This window comes from Diadema setosum, chromosome 14, assembly GCF_964275005.1.
Source record: "Diadema setosum chromosome 14, eeDiaSeto1, whole genome shotgun sequence".
Taxonomy (NCBI): Eukaryota; Metazoa; Echinodermata; class Echinoidea; order Diadematoida; family Diadematidae; genus Diadema; species Diadema setosum.
The window spans coordinates 22886268-22908314 of NC_092698.1; the positions used below are offsets into that span (position 1 = coordinate 22886268).

General features: G+C 40.2%; 1 protein-coding gene across 1 annotated transcript; it reads left to right on the forward strand.

Moving 5' to 3' along the window:
* Window positions 1-464: 464 nt before the first annotated feature.
* Window positions 465-21391, forward strand: LOC140237553 (ras-related protein Rab-11B-like). Its single transcript, XM_072317490.1, has 5 exons — window positions 465-783; window positions 7170-7365; window positions 10928-11121; window positions 15309-15389; window positions 15813-21391. Exons 1-5 carry the CDS (start codon window positions 744-746, stop codon window positions 15953-15955), a joined length of 654 nt encoding a protein of 217 aa, XP_072173591.1. The 5' UTR covers window positions 465-743; the 3' UTR covers window positions 15956-21391.
* The last annotated feature ends 656 nt before the right edge of the window (window positions 21392-22047 follow it).

Genomic DNA, 22047 nt, shown 5'->3' on the forward strand with positions numbered 1-22047 from the left:
TCAAAGGGAGGGTTTTTGGTTTTTATCACATAGGAGCTCGCTGTCATGCAACTTACAATAGGTACCAACTATTTTGACAACGCACAAGTGCAAGTATTCTGGACGGCAATTTGAATATTTTCACTTTTTTCATTTTTTTTTTCTTCAATAAGCCCTGTTTTAACAGAAAAAAAAAGTCCTCGGATCTTAGACATAAACGCACATGATATATTCTAGAGTTCTAGATTGAATTTAAGTGCCATTCTTTTTTTATAATCAAAGAACAATAAAAAAGCAACAGCAACGTACCCCTCTTTATCTAGATGAAATATTTCTGTGCAAACGTAATTTCAAACATTGATCGCAACGAATCAGCAGGGGACGTGGAACCTCAAATATCAACGCCTACAGTAGATGACATCGAACACACACACTGTACACACACAGTCCCAGTATGTACGGCCATCGCAGCGCATGACGTCATTCCACTGTGGGCGTCTTGTACGCCGCCATTGTACGGATTTTGAAGGCTAATGTTTATCTCCATACATCATATCTCATCGTCTAAATCTAGCACCATCAGCGGGTTACCATCATCCAAATTAATCTGCTGGGTTGGAGATATATAGATTCGAAAAGTAGCAGTTCTATTTGTCAAATTAGTCTCAATCATTACATGTTTATAAGGGAATCCCTACCGGTGACATATCCGGAAGTCACTACTCAGGGGCGTAACCGAACAGGTTGAAGTAGACACTACCAAGATGGGTACGAAAGATGATGAGTACGACTATTTATTCAAAGGTGAGTTCCAGACAGAATATAAGTCTGTGTAAAGAAGATACGAAATGTACCAACCTGTTGTATGAATATGATATGGTTTTCACCTATGAGGGTGAATTTCATATGGGGAAGAAAGTCGATTCTTTCGGTTGTGCAGTACACAATGGATAGAGATTTCTACACAGTAACAATGCGTCTGCCGTTGCTACACGTAGTGCTATGGGCCATTCCATCTAACGTTACGAGTGTACAAGTGTGACTGTATAGGGCTACCTACAGTAAATTACAACGTTGTTCAACAAGAACAGGTACTGAGTAACCGGTACTCGGTAATCGCACCGTTATTGTTGCCTAGCTAAAGACTCTAATGCCTGTGTCGTGAGTGTAATGACCAATACCGGGTTAGTAGTGTCGACCTACAAATGTCGATGTGCGATGTACGTAGATGCTGCCAGTGACATTATTTGTGTAACAGTTGAGCCTATTGTTAGGCCTAAATTTGATTGTGCTTGACACAAAGGCATCAAAGCAGGCAGAGTAGCATGAACTAATCTAGACGTAGACCCCTAACTGTTAGCATGGTTAGTATAATTTTATTAATCTAGCATTACTAGCAGCTAGAATATGAAGTGCAACCAGTTAGACCCTTGATGTTGAGACCAGAAAAATTTTTAAATCTGTAACGTTAGGCCTAAAGTTGTAAATAATGCTGGCTGGCTCAGTGGCTGTAGACACGGCAATCTACGGCCCTAAATTATCAATGCGAGATTTCACCCTAATATATAGGCATTGCATGCGAATTCAAGTAGAATCTACCTATCCCGATATTGGGCATTTCGGGTTGACAGCATGTGTACGCATGTCGTGTGTTCCATTTTAATACTGCGTGCAGATGCGGTGAGGTGTACGTGTATGGGATCTCGCGTCAGATAAAACCGCTTACATGTTTGTACCCGTGTGCATGTGTCAATGTGTGTGCATAATGAAAGCACTGTGGTACGCCACACCGTTGGCGCATGGCGTTGCTCTGATGCCCTTCCCCCTGCCCCTGGCTCAGCAAGTCATGATCGAGTAGAGAGACGGGGTGCGGGTGCTGTGCGTGCATGGCATGCAATACAACTGGACAGTTGTAAACTTGCATCCTTCATTCATGATTTCATGAAGGTAAATGATACTGCATTATATCTCAATCAGGGGATCATTAACCTATTGCAGTAGGCATATCTATATCTACTGTCCTTTTTGAAATTATTCGGTGAAATGAACAAGACGAAAAAAAAAAAATCCACACAAAAAAATAACTGATCAGCTACTAGCTAGTATGTCAACAACAGTGTTACTGTCTGTACAGTTTATACCGATTTTACATGCATACACACACACACACACACACACGCACACAATGGCCATTGGGGGGAAAAGCATGTAAATCATCAATACAAGTGGTGGAGCTTTTTTCACAAGATAATTTGGCACAGACCTCTGATGAATGGGACACAATTTTTTCCTATTTTTATACAAAAAGCTACCTTGAAACCAAAATATTTGTAACTTTCCAAAGATTCCCTATCAGTTGCTGTGTATTAAATGCGTATGGTACTTGCAAAGAAAGTTTCTGACTAGTCAGTTTCATGACCTCCATCCAGGTAGCATCCAATATTAAAAGCCACTATTAAATTCCGCTATTTTATGCTTCGCAAAGCGTCACTTAGTGTGTGCATGTGGTGAGCTACTAGCTCAATGAATATTCTATTGAACATTGACAACACACATACAGTGTACACTGTCAATCAGCACACGTGTACAAGTACAAAATGTATGCACTAGTCGGCCAGGGTCCAGCAACATGTTATCAAAGATAAGGTCAAACTCACAGAGTGTCAGGAAAATCAAAAGCTGACAGATTTCATTACGAATTGCAATTATTTTTCTTTAACATGAATTTGATGGTAACTTCTCATGACCTAAATAAAGGGGCTGAGTTTTGATTGCACATTCCCCTGACATTCCCACATTCATTCTGGGTAATCAATACTTAGCCATGGATGTGAATATGTATGAAACATTCTACATGCCCATGCTATGAATGATCACAGAGAAAGACATAAATCAGGAAGGCATGCAAGATCAGAATTACGAAGGCTCCTTTTTTTTTTTTTTATTGTAACCCATTGAGGACGAGACCCAAGTATAATGCTCGGGCAAGTGTCTGTGGGAAATGCGTGTTGTATCAAAATCAGTCCGTCCTCAATGGGTAAAGAAAGTATTCAGTGTTTAAAGCACACCTTTTGGTGTCAAAGGTGACAAAAGAACCCAGTTGCGATTCCTGTGCAGGAATTCGGGATCATAGAGGAAAGGGTATAATGTACAGTACTGGGGGGTGGTGCACACAATGTATTCATGTTTGAGCACTTGTGTAGTATCATGGGTGTAGTATGTACAATGTATTATCAACGCCTTGAGTGCGTGGTGCATGCTCATTGTGAAATCAGGCACTCCGCTCAAAAGTGACGTTTTTGTTGAAATCAGCATATCCTGATTATGCGGTGAGTACTGTAATGACTTTTCACCATCCCTCCTTACAAAAGATGAGCACTATATAATGGTAAAGACACAGAGAAAGAACTTAAGTGCAAAGATTGCTGAAATAAAAAAGAAATTATGTTTGACTGTAAATGCCTGAACAGTACTTGTGACATTTGAAATTTACAAGGAAGTACAGTAGTGTACAAATATCGTGAATATAATACCATATTGGTTTTAATTGGTGGAATTAACACACAAAAAAGGACAATTGGCTTTCCAGGGTGGTACAGTTTTAAACACTTTGACAGCACAAAACTCTAATTTACACTTTTGAAATGTACTTGTATTTCTGAATGGGGTTGACTTTTGTTTCATATGTTTTATGATTAGGTAAAATTTCATTTCATTTAATGTTCATTTCATTTAATGAATAAACAAACAAATTAACCCAATTAAATGTTAGAGTTGAAGACAGATCTTCTGGTGGCATCAAAGCCTGATCATCAGTGGTGCAAATGCACCTGTGGAATTCTTTTAGCATTCCTAGAAAACTGACACCTGTTTGAATAATCATAGCCAGTTGGAACTCCAGCTCTTGAACCTCCTTGGTGTGATCAAACGAGAGGTGCTCGCATTTTATATCAATACAGTACCTTACACAAAGTGTGACTGTGTGTTAAGGGCATATCTCACTGGAGAAGACTTCTCTGTGACTGCTGCCACAGATCAGTTGCTGTGACTTAATGTCACATGAAAGACAAAAAAAAAAAAAAAAATGATTTGCTTTCAGCAAGAAGGCAACTTCAAAGACATCTCCAAATAAGATGATTCATTTGTCATGGACATGTCTTCTTAGTCGTGGAGATGCCTCTGTGATGTCTGTGGTGCATGTACACTGTACATGAAGGTTGCCAATTGGTCTCCGCAACCCAAAGTTGCGGAGATGTCTCGGAGACCACATGAAAAAAGAATTACACTGAAGTCTCCGCAACTTGGCTGCGACTAGAAGGAGACGTCTCCCAAAAAATCAAACATATTTGATTCTCTCGCAACTCCCCGGAGACTCGGCTACATGTACATTCCAAGAGTCATTGCAGAGACGTGTACTTGTAGGTGGCCAGAGGGTCTCCGCAGCCCAAAGTCGCGGAGATGTCTCGGAGACCGCAAACATCTTTGATTCTTTCATGACTCCCCAGAGACTCTGCTACATTCCAGGAGACGTTGCAGAGACGTCGCAAAGATGTCTCCTTGAATAGGGAGACTAGAGTTGCCATCAGCTTGCCACCTGCCGTAGTCTCCAGCCCAATGAGATACATGTGTACCCACTTTAATAACAATCTAGAAGTGGAACTGGAAGTGACATTTTAGAGTTCTGTATTTCAAAAAAAGAATAATAACAAGAATCTGTACATTTTTTGCGAAGAAGAATAAAAGCAGTTATTTCTTTTTCATCATCACTTTGGCATGCATTGTATACTGCATTTACTTTGCATTGATGAAAAGAATTTCTGTTTTTGTGCAGTGTGTTTTTCTGTCCTTTCAATGGTTACTCTAAACTCATGGATAAATTCCTTGGCTTCAGTATTACTGTAGAAAGATGTGAACACGCATATAATTATGAGTGTGAAGCCTACATTCAGAACATTAAGACCCCGTTTACAGTGCGGCGGCTCGGCCGCGGCTGAGTCCGGCCTCAATTGCCTCGCAATTTTGTCCGTTTACACTGCTGGGCTGGGCCGCGCTTTTGATTCAAACCTTTCAATATTTTGTCGTAGTGGCGCTCTGCTTGTAAACAAACGCAATTTGGTATTGTCTGGTTTTCAGACCCTTTGCCAAATGAATTCCGTGGCGACAAAGTCGCCGTTCGGGCAAAGGCCTTTGCCGAAGGAAAAAAATCCTTTGCAGGACAAAACCACCTTAAACTATACTAGTTTTCGACGTTGAGGGGGTTAATATCCTGAATAGCGAAAGATACAGGCAGAGGGTTTGGAAGCCAGACTAAAATTGGCCGCGCAATTGGCCGCGCATTTGGCCCAGTTTGCGTTTACACCAAGAAGAGGCAGGGCTCGGCCGCGGCCGAGACCACCTCCAGAACGAGGCCAAATGCGAGGCCAATTTTGGCCTCGCATTTGGCCTTTTGCGCGTTTACACTGAAGCGGGGCTGGGCTCGGCCGCGGCTCGGCCGCGGCCGAGCCTCGCACTGTAAACGGGGTCTAGGTTTTGGAAAGAGATTTAGGGCTCTACATTTACAGGACCTGTACAGTATGTGCTGTCAGGGATGTTTCTAAAGGCTCTCTTACATCCGGTCGTGCGTGGTACTACGAGTGGTTTGCGTGCCAAAAATGGACCAAGTAGTGAGATGCACGCAAGTGGAAAGTACTTTTTTTGGTGGTCGCAAACACGGCGCATAGCACGCAGCCTGAAAACTGGCCGGCCAGTTTTTCGCTATGACCTGGCTGCGACAATTAGCACGCGTGGGGCACGCTCGGAGTACGCAAGACAAAAGTACTGAGTAAGTTCGATAGGCGCGTGTGTAACGCAGTCAAAACATGCAACAATTCCGGGGTATTTTCCCATGAAGGCGTACTTACCATGCAAGAGGCTCTTATACTTTCCACTTGCTTTCAATGTACGTGTTAACAAAAGGGGGGTGAGTGCACTTCCTCCGTGCATATTACGTACTTCTAAAATGCGTGGTGAGTACTACTACCGTACTTGTGAAGTATGTCACACTCAGACAACGAACGTGATCAGCACGATAAAAAGTGCGTCAGAAGTACATGTTGAGACATGCTCAGGTGCATCGTGCTCCTATATATAAGCTGATATGGACAGCGTGCTTTCAGTTCCGCGTCGACATTTTCTGCAGTGAGTCCACATTCTGTGCACAATGGCTCCCAAGGGAAAATCAGGTAGCAAGAATTGGAAGAAGAGCAGGGAATGATGAAGAGATTCGGTGCACCCTTTTATATTATTGTGATTATCTGTGTGTTCTTCCAGTTTGTCTTAACGATTGTCTTAACACTTCCGTGCCCCTTACGTTTCTCTTACGTTTCTCTTACTTCGTAAGTACGATTTCTGAAAACGTACGCTTCACTTGCAATTCACGTACAAGTATCCCACCCATTGTGTGCGACAGAAGTAGAGGTCTTACGTGCTCCTTCTTCCTACTTCCAAAAAGGCATACAGACCACTTGCGGGCCTCACTTTTTGAGCAAGACACACCCACTCATTACGTACTTACTACATACTTCCCCTCCGATTTAATTTTCACCCAGCGACAACTCCTCGCCTGACAGGAACTCCGAGTCCGCACGATCTCTAAACGCGCACGACGGGATGTAAGAAAGGCTTAACATTCATTTATCCACACTTGTATGGTCTGCTGGCCTACTGTAGCATGCAAAGCAATGCATCCTGGTTGGTTGAAAGAGTATCCTCTTGAGGTACTCAACTGTTACTCTCTACAGCTGATATCACCTACTGGTATCACCCACAGCAAATGCTCATCACACTATGGATGCATCATGTTATTCTTTGACATGCTGCAATCTGAGCCTGCATTGAATGATGTGTCATGTATCAACAAGCCTTATTCAAGGCTTATGTAGAGGGAGTCTTATCCTACACAACTCATTCCACGATGTACAGGGCTTGTACTGAGGACGGCCTCAACTTTCATATTTTACATAAGTACATTGTACAGATTTTAAAGTACAAATTTAGTGAATTTTGCACTTTTGCTTTCTTTAATGCTATGTTTGTCATGTTTTAGCTGAGACCTCATGAGTATGAGCACTGGCTTTAACTACATGTACCATATTCACCCTTTGTTTTGTTTTGTTTTTGTTTTGTTTTGTTTTTTGCCTGTTGAAATGCAGTTGTCCTGATCGGAGACTCGGGGGTTGGGAAGAGCAACTTACTGTCGAGATTCACGAGAAATGAGTTCAACTTGGAGAGCAAAAGTACGATCGGTGTAGAGTTTGCCACGAGAAGCATACAAGTGGACTCCAAGACGATTAAAGCACAAATATGGGACACAGCAGGCCAAGAAAGATATAGAGCCATAACTAGTGCGTAAGTATCAGAAGTGTGTATTTAAAGTGTACATTGTAATACAGGTAGTTGCTTTTGTGAGCTGATTTGAAGGGAAACATGAACATTTCATGGTACATGTACATGTTGCATGTACCAGGTACATGATGTATGATGTGGAGAGATTGTTGGTATGCATTGTAATACTGGTAGTTGTTTTGACTTGTGACAGGAGAGAGAAGATGTATGACCTTTTGGTAAAAATCTGTGTTCTGTTCATACAGTCAAGCAAATACAATAGATTTATCAAGCAAGAAGAGATCAACATGAATCAACTTTCCAGGGGCCCGTTGCATAAAACTCCAACCGGATTTTTTTCCGGTGGAAGCACCCAACCAGAGTTTTTATGCAAAGGATTTTACATTCTTATGTTAGCAACCTTAAAAAAGTTTTATGCAACGGGACCCAGGAAGTGAGGACCATACAATGTAAATGTTGGTATTATTAAGCTATTTATCTCAGTACAAGCAGTGAACTGTAGAAAGGAGTCAAGTATGTGGCAGGTACTTTACCATTGGTGGCATGATTCCCTTTGGCTGTTTTCTGCATAAGATATCAAGGACGCATTAACTGAAACTCATTGTGAGGTCCTCAAGGGATGCCACATTGGATGGATTATATGATAGCAATCCAATTTCTTATGGGATGAATTACTGTAAAACCAGAATTTTTTCGGTCAAAAAATTTTGCATAAAACTTTCACAGGCCAAGATTCAAGAAAGTAAAATGCACGCCTAAAGTGTTTGTCCACACAATGCATTGGCTGCCAGAGGCAATTTTCAAAAGTGTCATGCAATGAAAAAGGCTGTCAGCTCTGGTATGCAAAAGTTTCATGCTGCAAATGTTTCTGGTTTTGCACTATCCCCTACAGTATAGTGAGGTAGGCCTACTACAAACACAATCTGTGTATGTGTAGGGTATTTGCAAAGGGAGATATTTGAGAGTTTGCTATTAATGGATTTACATAACGTTAAAGTTCCCTCTCCAAGACTGAAACTTGAAGTTATTTTCAAATGTCTGGAGACTTGAATCATGCAGCATATGATGCATAGAGCATAATATGATGAGTATACAGTAGTTGCAAGAATGTGACTGTCTGTACGTATGTTGTGGCAATGAATACAAATGTGTGTACAATGCGTGCGTATTTTGTACTGTAAGTGTGGCCTTAACACGATGTGACAATGTGTGTCCCAAAGATTGCACATTTTGTTATTCGTGAACTTGACTTGACCAGAAATGGACTGCTGTACATGCTACTACATGTACATGTATACAGCACATACTGACATGCCATAATGAGGGGGCAGTGTGGAAGTAAAATTCTAGCAAGTGAAGTGTCAAGGCAGCTTGGAAGAAGGTAGCTAGGCATTTCCTGATAATGGTAGTGCAGCTGTATATTAGCTGGGTTTCAGGAATGAATTTATGATACATGTACTGAAGGTGCATGTACAACATATATGTAAGCTTGAGTTCGATTGCTTTGACAGCGAAGCAAAGTTGATACCCCTGATTGATACATGTGAGAGGGAAATGTACAGTAGTAGTATGCCATGACACAGTTGGTCCAGAAATGACATTTTATGTAGGCCTATACGTATGGCAATAATAATTCAATCCAAATCTGAAAAGATTTTCAGATTTTAACTTAGGTGGACCATCACATCAATCTAATAGGAATATATTCATTAATAGAGTGACCGAGAGGAAGTTGGTAATGAAAATGGTTATATTTAGAACAATTTGGGGCACACATTAATGACTATACAAATGTACATGTAGCTGTAGGCCTATACAATGCATGTACTGTATGCCATTACTAAGCATTCTGAAAATTTAGAGCATCAATCACATCCCTCATAGCTGATACAAGTACACACATGTACGTGTTGGTCTACACTGTATGCAGTTTACGGCCTTCATGAGAAAAGGGGGGGGGGAATGTGGACAAGCTGACACTTTACCCATTTTCCTTAATTGTGCCCTATGATCATAATTTACATGTAGGGCGCAGTGTTTGAAAGAGGTCTCATAAACTCATGGACAGTAGATGAAGGTTGACAAGGAATGACCTCGTGTAGCTACTGTACAGATCTCAAGGCCAAATTGTTGCTCTGTGGTTGAGTGGTGTAGACAAAAATTTGCATGTGGCCCTGCCCAGCAGTGACACGCCCTACTCTACAGTCAACATTGGGTTTTCTCAACCAAATACATCCTGTATCTGCCCACATGATGTTCATTGTACATGCCCTGTGATTTGTGGTTAGAAAGTGTAGAGCCATCACCCCTGGAGAATGTACGGTATTACCATAAATTATTCAATCCAGATGATTGTATTTAGCCCCTTTACAATGTATTGCATTATACATACACGGTCTGTACACAGGATTATCGTGCAAACTGTACCTACATTGTACAAAACATTATAACAACAGGGCACAGCTGTTATAACAAAATTTTGCATACAACAAAAGTAAAATTCAGATCCCAAATTTATTATACTGTGTACATTGTATATGTGTAGCTTTACAAACATATTTGTTCTGCTACAGGGTATAACAAAATTTTGGTATGGTGTAACAAAAGAAAACTGTTCGTCTCAAGGACTTTATGATGGGAGCCGCCTGTTCTGTTTAATATCATATTTGCTGTACAATGCAATTTACAGGTATATGAATGTGTTATTCCAGTTTGTAGATTATAAAATCTTTTACACTGTATGAAGGGGAGGGGGGTACATGTACATTGTAGGTTGGTGGGTAGGGTAGAAGCATGGTTACAGTAATTTCAATGTGATGAATCAGAATGTAAACGTAGCCAACAGGTTTGGCTCATTTCTGACTACAGAGTGTATGAATGGTCAGCAGTACGGGTACTTTGGCTTCTCTTTGGCCAGACAAGCAAACATTGCACTGTTACAAGGAAGTATACTGTAGGCCTACATTGTGTCATGCTGTTTATGTGTGTACACTTACAATTGTACTTCATATTGTGTTGACACTGAAGTGCATAATGCAGCCCATGTGTGCAAAGTGAGTCATCTAGTATAAATGAGTAAGACTTGAATCACAGTGGCCCATTGGTATTTATTCATTACGTGGGCTTGTACCGCTTACATGTACAATGTATCATGATCAGCTAATATATCTGTACTTAAATTAGTTTGCAGTGTGGTAAGTTACAGGTACATGGATGCAGCAATCGGTATAAACAGTGCCAAGTCTTGTATCAATGATTAACTCCAAATGTAGTTAAATTTTCCGAGTCAAGAGGAACATTAAAGTAGCAATCCTTTTTGAAAGTCCTCACACATGCAACAATGCTTTATGCTGTGAATGGGAATTTCTTAATACCCCAAGAGCGGCATGTGCAATAGTAAAATACATGTACATGTACAGTGAAGGCTTCATGGATTTTTTAATGAGTTACTGTGTACAAGTGCATTCTTCAATACCCTATGAATGCTAATGCTTGTGTTGTGCAATCTTCACTGCATGGTAAACTACATGTACAGTATTTGTGTTTATATTGTCTTCACATGCAGATATTACCGTGGTGCAGTCGGAGCGCTACTCGTGTACGATATAGCAAAGCACCTGACATATGAGAATGTAGAACGGTGGCTCAAGGAGCTGCGGGACCATGCAGATAATAATATTGTAATAATGTTAGTCGGCAACAAGAGTGACCTACGGCACTTGAGGGCAGTCCCAACAGACGAAGCCAAAGTCTTTGCAGGTGAGTTGATTGTGAGTTGTCGTCAAGAACTGTAAAGGCCGTGTCACACCTTTCCAGGCAAGCTACGTGGGCTTGTTGCGTGTATGGATTTTCCAGCACGCAAGATAATTTTCTGCGGGCAGACAAGGATTTGGGCGAGTTTCGCGTGTGTCGTACCTGCTGGACGTGTGCTACTTACGTTCTACTCCTGTTTTAGTTAAAGGCAAGTTGCGCAGGAGTTGCCTGCGAAGTGCTACTGCTACGGACCTTTTACTGGTGTTCTGCATGGACCTCTGCAGGCAACCCCTGCAACTCACCGGGAACAAGTTTGAGCATGCTCAAGAACCCTTCACATCTTTCCGGGCAAGCCTTGCTTATGACTTACGGGGAACAATTCATGTTACCTGGAGGTCCCCTCAGATGGCCTTCACAGTGGCAGTACTTAGCACGTAGTCGCCCATAGTTGCGCACACAAGTCCAATTTACCCGCAGCCAAGTTTTGATCATGCTCAAAACTTGTTCCTAGTGAGTCGCGGAGATTGCCAGCAGACGTCCACAGAGACGACATTCTACGAGCATACATGTAATATGGGTGTGTTACTGGCAAGGAATTGTGTCGATACTGCCACCATCTGTGTACCTGGTCAGTTTTGCAGGCGTGGAGCGAGATGTACATGCAAATTGCATGCATGCTGAGGGTCAGTTACTGCCATTCGGCCAGTTTGTTGAGAGTCGGCTGTGGCTAGGATAATGACACTTTCTAGGACCTCTGCCAAATAAATACCCCGTTTATACTGCGAGCGGGTTTTCGAGCAGCCTCGAGGAGGTCGAAAACCCGCTATGAAAAAGCGGGTTCTCGTCTGTTTATACTGCGCGAGCGAAAGCAGGCCCGAGCGGGTCTTAGCAGGGTCACGGCTTCCGTTCCTATGGTAACCGAATTCCCCTCCGAAAACCGGCGCGCGCTTTCGTGGCATCACTTTCGCGCGGAAACGTGACTGCTGAGTGCGAATTTATAACAACGTGGGTTTGCGATCCGGTGCAGTTGCTTGTTTACTTTATGAGCGCGCGATGACCTCCAGCGATAACTTCTGGGTCGGCAAAAAAGCGGCTTTTCGAACCCCGTCGCGTTTATACTGCAGTCGAGCCTCCTCGAGCCGGCTATAGCGGGTTCTGAAACCTCCCCCCGTAGGAGGTTTCAGAACCCGACCGGACCCGACCCAACCGGATCGCCTTTTCTGAATTCTGTCTGTTTATACTGAGCTGAAAGCCTGCTCGAAGCGGCTACAGGGGGTTTCAGAACCCCCTTTTTCCTTAGTATAAACGGGGTAAAATAGTCCTTCAGAGGAATTCCTTCACTAATTGTCAACCCCCACGCGCCTGGCACGCAGGTCACACAGAATACCCACAGAGGTAGAACTAAAGTAGCATGCGTCCAGTAAGTAGGTAAGACGCATGCAAAACTCGTCCAAATCCTTGTCCGCGCTCAGAAATTGTCCTGTATGATGGGAAATCCCCACACGCAACAAAGCCGCGTAGCTTGCCCAGAAAGGTGTGACAGGGCCTAAACATGGCTGCAGGTAAATAGTATTTGCGTACACACCTCCAGGCAACTACAGGTGAGACGTGCTAGATATTGTCATGTGTGGGCCATCTGCGGGGATCTACGGGTAGCAAAACTTGCTCTCCGCAAATCACATGCAAGGCTTGCCCGGAAAGGTGTGATAGGGCCTTAACCCTAATCAGGCTGGGGGGGGCGGAATCCGCCCCCCTCGACGTTTCGCGCAATATCTTCGCAGCGCGATAAGCTCCCGCCGCGATGTTTCATGACTTTTTTCTTTCAAGTATCGCGCAACTTTTGAGACCAAAATTGTTGCGCCCGCGTGTACCGTTTTGACGCGACGCCTGTTCGAAAAAAATTTGTCAACCCCAAAATTGCTCCAAAACGTGATTTTGTGTACAAATCCAATGCAAATTGTGTTTTTTCAATTAATTCACATAAAAATTCATATCTTGACTTAGAATGGACGAAATTAATTTATTTTAGCATAATAAAGCTTCGAACAATGTCTGTGACAAATTTTGGCCAAAAAACAAACAAAAACAAAAGGTCGAAAAACAAAGAAATACATAAGAAATTCAAAAAACAGTCAAATACATAAGAAATTAATTTCGATACAGATTTTTTTCTTTATCCTATGTCTCAGGAGAATGATACCAGAAACATTTTTTTAAAAAGATTAGCGTAATTAGAGCATTAATAAGTGATTTAGAGCCCCAAACTGATTTTATGCATAAATTACAATAATTAATTAATATAAAATATAAGAAAAATTTTTCGGAGAAAGCAACCATACATTTTGATACTATACGTCGTGGACGTCGCGTGTGCCGATTTTCGACGCGATCACGCGTTCCATAGGCGAGATCTGAAGGGGGGGAGGAATCCACCCCCCCCCCCCCCCCCACCCCCCCTAGATATAGCATAGCCAAAAAAGCCCAGCCTGATTAAGGTTAAAGACAATACTGGCACTTGAGTTTAGCCCGGCCTCTTCTTGGTGTAAACGCAAACTGGGCCAAATGCACGGCCAATTTTAGTCTGGCTTCCAGACCCTCTGCCCGTACTATTTCACTATTCACGATATCAACCCCCTCAACGTCGAAAACTAGTATAGTTTAAGGTGGTTTTGTCCTGCAAAGGATTTTTCCTTCGGCAAAGGCCTTTGCCCGAACGGCGACTTCGTTGCCATGGAATCCAGTTGGCAAAGGGTCTGAAAACCAGGCTATACCAAATTGCGTTTGTTTACAATCAGAGCGCCACTACGACAAAATAATGAAAGGTTTGAATTAAAAGCGCGGCCGAGCCCGGCAGTGTAAACGGACAAAATTGCGGGGCTCGGTCCAGCCCCACACTGTTAACGGGGTCTTGGTGTTATCAGGGGACTCTACAATGTCCAAATAAATTCATTTCTAGCTTGTTATAACTTAAGTATTTTGCTAATAGCTGTAATACATGGAATTTCAAGGAAGAAAAATAATTCATTGATGTAAGGATCAAAGGGGAAGCATATCAATTGGCAGGTTTAACTCTTTGATACTCATTGTTGTTTTGAACAAATTCATGTACAGGCTCTTTTCCATATGTTTTAGGAATGTGCACCAAAGGTATTTCCTCCTTTTACCATCCTTTACACTGTACCGGTACTCTAATACATGTATTTTCAAACCAGTTGTGGTTTTGTATTTCATCTGGGGGTGCAAAACAAGCAACTGGAGATGCAATATTAGCACAAATTCATGGACATTTTCATAGGTTTGCATGTAGAACTGCACTTCAGCCATATGGCACACTTTTCTTGATAGTACAGAATTGTATGCTGGTATTTGTTCTCTATCAATGTCAGCCAATCCTTTGTCCACATACATGTATCTTGTCATAATTTCCATTCAGTAGATATATCTCCTTTTTGTGGCCATCCTCTTTCTTGATTTCTGTGTGTGTGTGTGTGTGTGTGTGTGTGTGTGTGCGCAAGTAGATGGACAATTGAATATTTGTCATTGTAACTCGGATACTAGTAATAAGGTCTTGTAACCAGCGTAACCTCTTCAGTGTTGCCACTGCTCTACCTGAGGGCTGTGCTAAGTGTCTGGCATTGTCTGGTCACCCATTTTGATAATGATGATGATGATAATGATAATAATGATAATAATAATAATATAATGATCTGAAACGTGTGCAAAAAAAAATTTGAGCTCGATTGGAGCATGTCAACATTTCAACGCGCGCGTACGCGTACGTTTTAAGTGTAGAGATGAATTTTAAGAATATGAGTAGAAAGAGCTTGACTTGAACTATATGAGACGTAAATTTCATTGAGAAATTCCATTCCATTAATGAGATATGAATGAAAATGTGATTTCATATAATGACATCATAGTGACGTCACGGTCGACTGATCACACTGATTTTACTAGATCTGTCGTCTTTGACATCAAGCTTGAAATCAATAGGCAGAGGACTTTCTGAGCTAACTTCTACACAACTGTTGAGGAGAAATAAGAAGAAGAAGAAGAAGAAAGAATCCCTACAAAGACAAAAGGTGATCCGAGAGGATACTCGGATCACCTAATGATAATAATGGAGTATTTTAATGTACCATATCTGTCACATAGTGACATTCCCTTTCATTGATTTTTATCTTTGTAAACAGAGAGAAATACGCTATCCTTCATCGAAACCTCAGCCTTGGATTCAACAAATGTGGAACAGGCCTTCGTTCAAATACTGACAGGTAAGATAATGGATTTCTCTGAAAGTCTTAAAAGTATTTTGTTCTTTTCATTCAACCAGTACTTGCCCATCATTATTGAAGATGCACTTGGACAATATGAGTATGGTTGTAAATTGTTTTAAAGCACCAATTGTGGTAGTCCTGGAAAGAACTTTTGGAACAGTAGGATCTTTGGTATGATTTGGAAGTAGACATGTACGTCCCAAAAGTGATCGATCAGATACTGGCTATATGCGATAGGGAGAATTCTGGATCATTATCTGTTGTTAGCTAGGATTATTTTTTTTTCTTCTGAGTTCAGTAATGGAGTATTGACTGGCAAGATGTGCCATGAAGCATTGCTTGTATTTTACATATAGAAATGTGTTCATGCTGGATAACAGAAGCTTCCTCGCTCCTTGTTTTCCAACCTAATCCCTGCAGAAATCTACAAGATCGTGTCACAGAAGAACATCAGGGACGGAGGCAACGGCGAGGATTCACCCAGCTCAGATGTCAAGCCCATCACCATTCCACCCACAAATGGCTACAATGAACCCAACAAGAGGAAGTGCTGTCAATCATAAGATATATTCTTCCTTCATTCTGGCTCCATACTCTCAATGCCGACACACTCAATGGAAAAAAAAAATGAAAAAAAAAAGGAGAGAAAATGTTGAGAAAGTTTAAATTCAGAGATAAGATGACAAGTAGATATTGAGAATATTATGTAATATATCCCATGATTGGTCATGTGAGTGGCCTATGTGGGGGTTAGAAGTAGAAATGGCAGATTCACCGCTTTATATTTTGTACAAATTCTTTTGGTGTGTGTGTGTAAATTACAAGAGACTTGTCAGTGAAACTGTGCGGTACCAGCGACGGGATGAGACACGCTTGTCAGTACTGCAAGTTGAGAGAACTCTTCTGGGGTGTGAGAGAGAAAGAGAATGACGGGAGCATCTTGCCAAGCGTAATGTAAACCGTAGCAGAATGTTACACTTGACAGATCTTTCTCGCACTGGCCAAGAGGTGAATGCATTCCATAGGAATCTGTAGGATAAATGAATAGTCATTTATTTACTGCACACACTGAAGCATGTGTATAAGCTTCATGGGGTTTTGTGTTAACTACCCGTTTGTACATCGCTCTCAAGTCAAACTCAGTTTAGTAACCCATTTCTTTTTGTATTTAATTCAGGGGAGGGAGGGGGGAGTGATATGATTTTTTATAACGTTTTGCCGTGTCTTAGTCCAAAGGATGCTGTGAAACTGATCATGAATACCCTGATCCTTTTTGGTGAAACGATTTGATGAAAAATTGCAGCATCAAATGGTGTAAGTCTGAAATCAATCTCGTTTGTGTTCATAGAAAAACAAAACAGTGTTCTATACTCGTGTACAATACCCCGTAATGAGTGAGCTGCATAAAACAAATGGGTATTGTGTGGCCTCCCAGCTTGCTTGTAAATTTTACTCTTAACAAGAATGGGCCAAGTGGTTCATCCCCATTACGACCTAAATTACGCATGTGGCCTTTTTTTTTTTTCAGTACACACTGTATCGAGCATAAGTGAAGGGGAATTTATAAACTCTCTCTCCATGTACTTGACCTATTGACTACAAAACAAGTTTCATCTAGGGTCGAGCTCCAAATACTAACTCTTATGAGCTTGTAAACGTCAGGTGAACACCGTCCTTGCAATTGGCCGTGTAGTTAAAATATATCCCAAATGTCACTTACATGGTTTCCCTGGTATCATGAGATAAATATGATATAAATATATATATATATATGATGTATACATATTGGAATATATACATAGGCTTCATTTGAAGAAATGTTATTTGTGCTAGTGAGTCAATTTACACTGAAACAGTGAAGTGAATAATCCACACCTCTTGTTTAGGTCGAGTCTGTCATGTTGAAGACCGAGTTTTCAGAATACAACCAACACATTTAGATGAAGAAAAAAAAATACTCCTGTTACAGTTTAAACTAGACAAATAAATGGACTGTAATTTCACACTGTTCATAGGATAGAATATTATTTGAAAGTATTGTAATGTTTGTCATGGTTTTCCTTGAGATTTCAAAAGAGAATGAAAAAGAACTAATTTGATATGTATGTGAGCATTTGTAAATACTGCCATGATTGTATGTGTTTTTATGCAGTACCTTGGCCGCCATGCTAGAATTATGCTAAGGAATGAGTTAGACACAAAGGATCTGTACAGACTCATAAGGAAACATTTGTTATGAAATTGATTAGGTGTAGCAGCTACTACTTCTACTACCACTATTACACCAACTACTACTACTACTACTACATCTGTAATATGTGTTATCCGTGAGCATGTCAGTGATTAGAGTGCACTGCATACCAAACCTAAATTAATGTGTAGGATGTACTTTGTGGCGTGTGATACTTCTTGCAAAGGAGAAATAATCACAATGCATTAGCTTTTCGACAAAGACTTTTCATATGCAATTTGTCACATAATTTGTCAAATTGAAAAGAGCATTACCTGCCCCTTCCCCCCCCCACCCTTCCCTCTACATACACACAGACAGACACCAATACCACTACCACCACCATCACTTCTCATCCGTATCTATTGGTGGCTTCAAGGCTTTCCTACAATTCTGATGAATGGAAGGATATACTTTTGACGCGGTACAGGTTTGAATCGATGGAGTCAATCCGTTGTCTAATGTCAGTACATCATCACCCACATATGCTGTACATTATCTACGAAAGTGTAATAGCCTTTACGAAGTGAACAAAAGAGATATTACAAAAGAAAATTGCTTGCAAAAGAGAGGGGAGTGCTATGTCACAGGAAATGAGTGTTCTATTTGAATTGAGTATTTCCTGTTAATGGGCTGTACTAGCATCTTGTTAACTCCCTAGTGGAGTACACTGTATTGTGAAATGTTCGTTCTAGGTCTGGACCTCGGTGGCACACAGACAGGACATGCTATAGAACATTTTTTTTTTTTTTTTTTTTTTTGGTCTGTGTTTTTCCATCCATAACTTCATGGTGTATTTGCAGGTCACTTTGAGTGCTTGACCCTGTATGCGGCAGAATCCTGTGTGTACCGTTTGGGACATAAACTGTAGCAGTTTCTGTCGGTTTTGTTATTCGCATTCTTCTTTCAACTTTATTTTCAGCAGTTTGGTGACAGTGGTCTCCAAATGTGAAGTAATGACAGTATGCACTGCACAGTCATGTGCATTGTAGAGGTCTACTTTCAGATTTGTTGTAGCTTTATTATCCTGAGTGAGATTGTAGAAAACTTGTGCATTAAATAGCACAGCAGAGATTATGAAGTCAGAAGGTACGAGTACAGCTTACAAGATGCATATGCTTGGCTATGTCCGATAGATGCGTAAATAAGTATAGCTACTTTTTTCTGCTTGTAAATGCTGAGGAATGGAAATTCTAGAGGATTCCATTACTGATATTCTGCCTTATCCCTGTTAAGAATATGGTCACTGTCAATTGACCACTTCACAAGATTCCAATTTGTTTTGTTTTGCTTTTTTTTCCTTCTGTTTCAAAATCTCCCATCTATGAGTTGTTACACTGACTTGCTTCATGCAGTTTTATTTTGTATGTCATGTATCAGCAGTGTTCATACGGTTGTCGAGCAGGTAGTCCTCTTAAAGAACATCAGTGAAGATGAAGATGTACAATTGTTATTGCTATCTGAATGAATAAAGGATGCATTACCTTTTTGAGTCTGTTACAAAATTGGGCTATTAAGCCTTGTCAGTGTCATCACTTGATAAATTTGTCTGTCGAGCCCTGTGGAGTAAATTAGCAGTGCTTATTTGTATGCTTGATCGTGAAACACATGAGTGCATGGATATTAATCTCACTGAGCAGATATTTTTTGTTTAATGGGAAGAGAATTTTAATGTAAACTGCAACAATATGCAATCCCATAGACAGAGTCTGCCAGCAGTGTGATCTTAAACAGCTCAATGCAATGAAAGTGAATAAGAATGACTTATGATCGAGAGCTGAAAAGGTAAGAGCTACCCTCGGATAAAATCCCGAACCTGTGAATTTTTTAAAGGGATCATTTGGTGCAAAATAGACCATTTCTGTAATTTACAATTTATGGATGTTTCTTTTTCTACAGCCTAGTAACAAAGTATAATGTATTTCATTCACCTGCTCCTTCCCAGTAAGATTCATAGCCAGGAATTCACTTGGCTGTTGCTAGGTCTGGCAAGCCTTCGGGCACGCTTTGTGGTTGTACAGGCAAATTTTGTGAACAAAGCGTGCATAAAATATGAATCAACAGGATGTGGTATCTGATTCACGAAACATAACATTTTTTTTTCTTACAGTCTTTAAAATGTTTCAATATGTTATCCCTTCTGTAAATCTCGCATATCAAAGCAAGCAAATCAAGGGAATGTCATTGATACATTGTACATCTTTAGTGAAGATTTGGCGGCAGTTTGTGTCAAGCAAATAAGTTGACTCTTTCACAAGTGATGTAATAATGTCCACAGACTGTAAAATTAAAGCATTCAGGCACTCAGTTTGTGGTAACACATACCCACAATAAAGGACGAAGCCTCCCCTATACCCAGAGTGCGAATTCAGTGGTAAATGACTTAAAAGATAATGGACTGCATTTCTTGATGGACTTGTAGATGTCCACAACTTTTCCTTGAAGGTCATGCCTTTCCCATTTCTGATTTCTTTTCATGCATTAGCCCTGATGGGTGCTGGAGGCATTATTATTATTATTACTTTTTTTAAATGCATTTTTAGGTGGAGACCAAAACTAGGCGATAGTTTTGCCATTTATTTCATTGTCTTGTTCAGATATGTACACTATGATTGGAAACAAACTAACAAACACACAACCACACAAATACAGATTTGGAGGCATCCATATTAAATTGATGTGATGTTGTTTTCTCCTCTTGCTTTCTCACAGATATGCAGTTTGTCTCAACTTGGCATATTTGGCATTGCTAATTTTTTTCAAAGTGTCAAAGAACAGTATTGCTTGATCCTCCGTAGAGTTCATGATATCCTCAGCAAAATGCTAGATGGTAATTGAGCCCAGAGTTGGCAGTAAAAACATGCTTGTAGTGTAGGGCTTTACTGTATGAGAAATAAGGCTCTCCCCCTGTGTACTTGACTGATTTCCACTCACTACATTTTTTTCTTTTTGTATGAGAAAATTTCAATATTATATTTATACTGTAAATTTCAGTGAAGCAATTATATGATTCAAATGTTTAAAGATGCAATTCAGTGGTGTGAATGCTGTACAAAGCATTTAAAGTTTGTACTATCATCAGGCAACTACCATCTGTCAAAATCTTGGTTCGTATGAGTGTTTGAGTTCATTTGTTTCTTCGGTTGACTATCATTGAAGGTGCATCTGCTTTTCATGTCAACATGTGTTTCAAACAGAAATATATATTGCATCGATAGACGTGTGATGATATAAAAGATGATTGTTGCTATATATATATTGATTTTTTGTTTACATCAAACACATGTTAATCTCGCGAGGTGGAAGGCTATTCAAGGAGAAGTTTGTATTCCTGTTTATGTAAGCAAATGTTGTCCATGTATCCTTGCTCTTTAAGTATTTGAAAATAAATTGCTTCATGGCTGTTAAACAATTACTTCTTGGTGAAAAGAAGATGTTAGCTAATTGTTGATTTGTTTACTGTGTTCATAGTGTTTGCAGACATGTAAGGCATACTTTCATTGTTTCATCAGTCCTGTCAATGAGTTGCAGAAGTGAGAAGTGACAGCAAATCTAATTCTGATATAGTAATAAGTGTTTCCATTCCTGCATTTCGTAGGCTTGGCACTTTCATGCTTTGCTCAGTGGGAATGGCATCTCAGTTTGGTTGGCTGCTCCCACAAATTGAGGGAGGGGAAGCTATCACATCATGTATGTGTTGTGACACCCTCCCTAACCGCCTCAAGGCACTTATTACATGTATTAAAAATACATTATTTGAAGGATACAATGGTTTCTAACGTATTGTTGCTGTAGTGTTAAATGTGTGTTTAACATATATGTTGTACATGATTAGAAAACAAAAATGCTTTACCATAAAAAAAGAAGAAAGAAAAGTGGACTGAATTTGCTCTGAATAACTTATCAACTATAGTGCACACAAATTCCTGCTGGAATAGATAACTGGGCATGATGACTTCAACTTAAGTAGCCAATAGGGCCTACGTTGTATAAAAGTTCAGTGCCTCATGGAAATTTAGCATAACCTGTAGGCACATATGTTGCACATCTTGATTTGGTAAATAAATTTTATTTAGAATATACATGGATAATTTTTGCTAAGAACTCCCATAAAAAATTAAAAAAATGTTCAATGTATTCATTAATGTATGAGTGAGGTGGGCCTAATAATTATTATTATCATTATTGTTAAATACTGTATATATATATATATATATATATATATATATATATATATATATATATATATGTGTGTGTGTGTGTGTGTATGTGTGTGTGTGTGTGTGTGTGTGTAGAGATGCCAAACTGCTTTAGATGTTCTTTTGTCAAATGAATATACAGTAGGGTCCTACACTACATATTTGATTTACTGGTAATGAAAATATGTTATTCTTTTTTTTTTTTTTTTTTTTTTTTTTTGGTAGG

Bases quoted from the DNA above. Each gene is read 5' to 3' on its own strand.
- LOC140237553 (XM_072317490.1), top strand. From the start codon at position 744: ATGGGTACGAAAGATGATGAGTACGACTATTTATTCAAAG. The intron at 784-7,169 runs GTGAGTTCCAGA...GTTGAAATGCAG, and splicing joins GTACGACTATTTATTCAAAG to TTGTCCTGATCGGAGACTCG. The intron at 15,390-15,812 runs GTAAGATAATGG...TAATCCCTGCAG, and splicing joins CTTCGTTCAAATACTGACAG to AAATCTACAAGATCGTGTCA.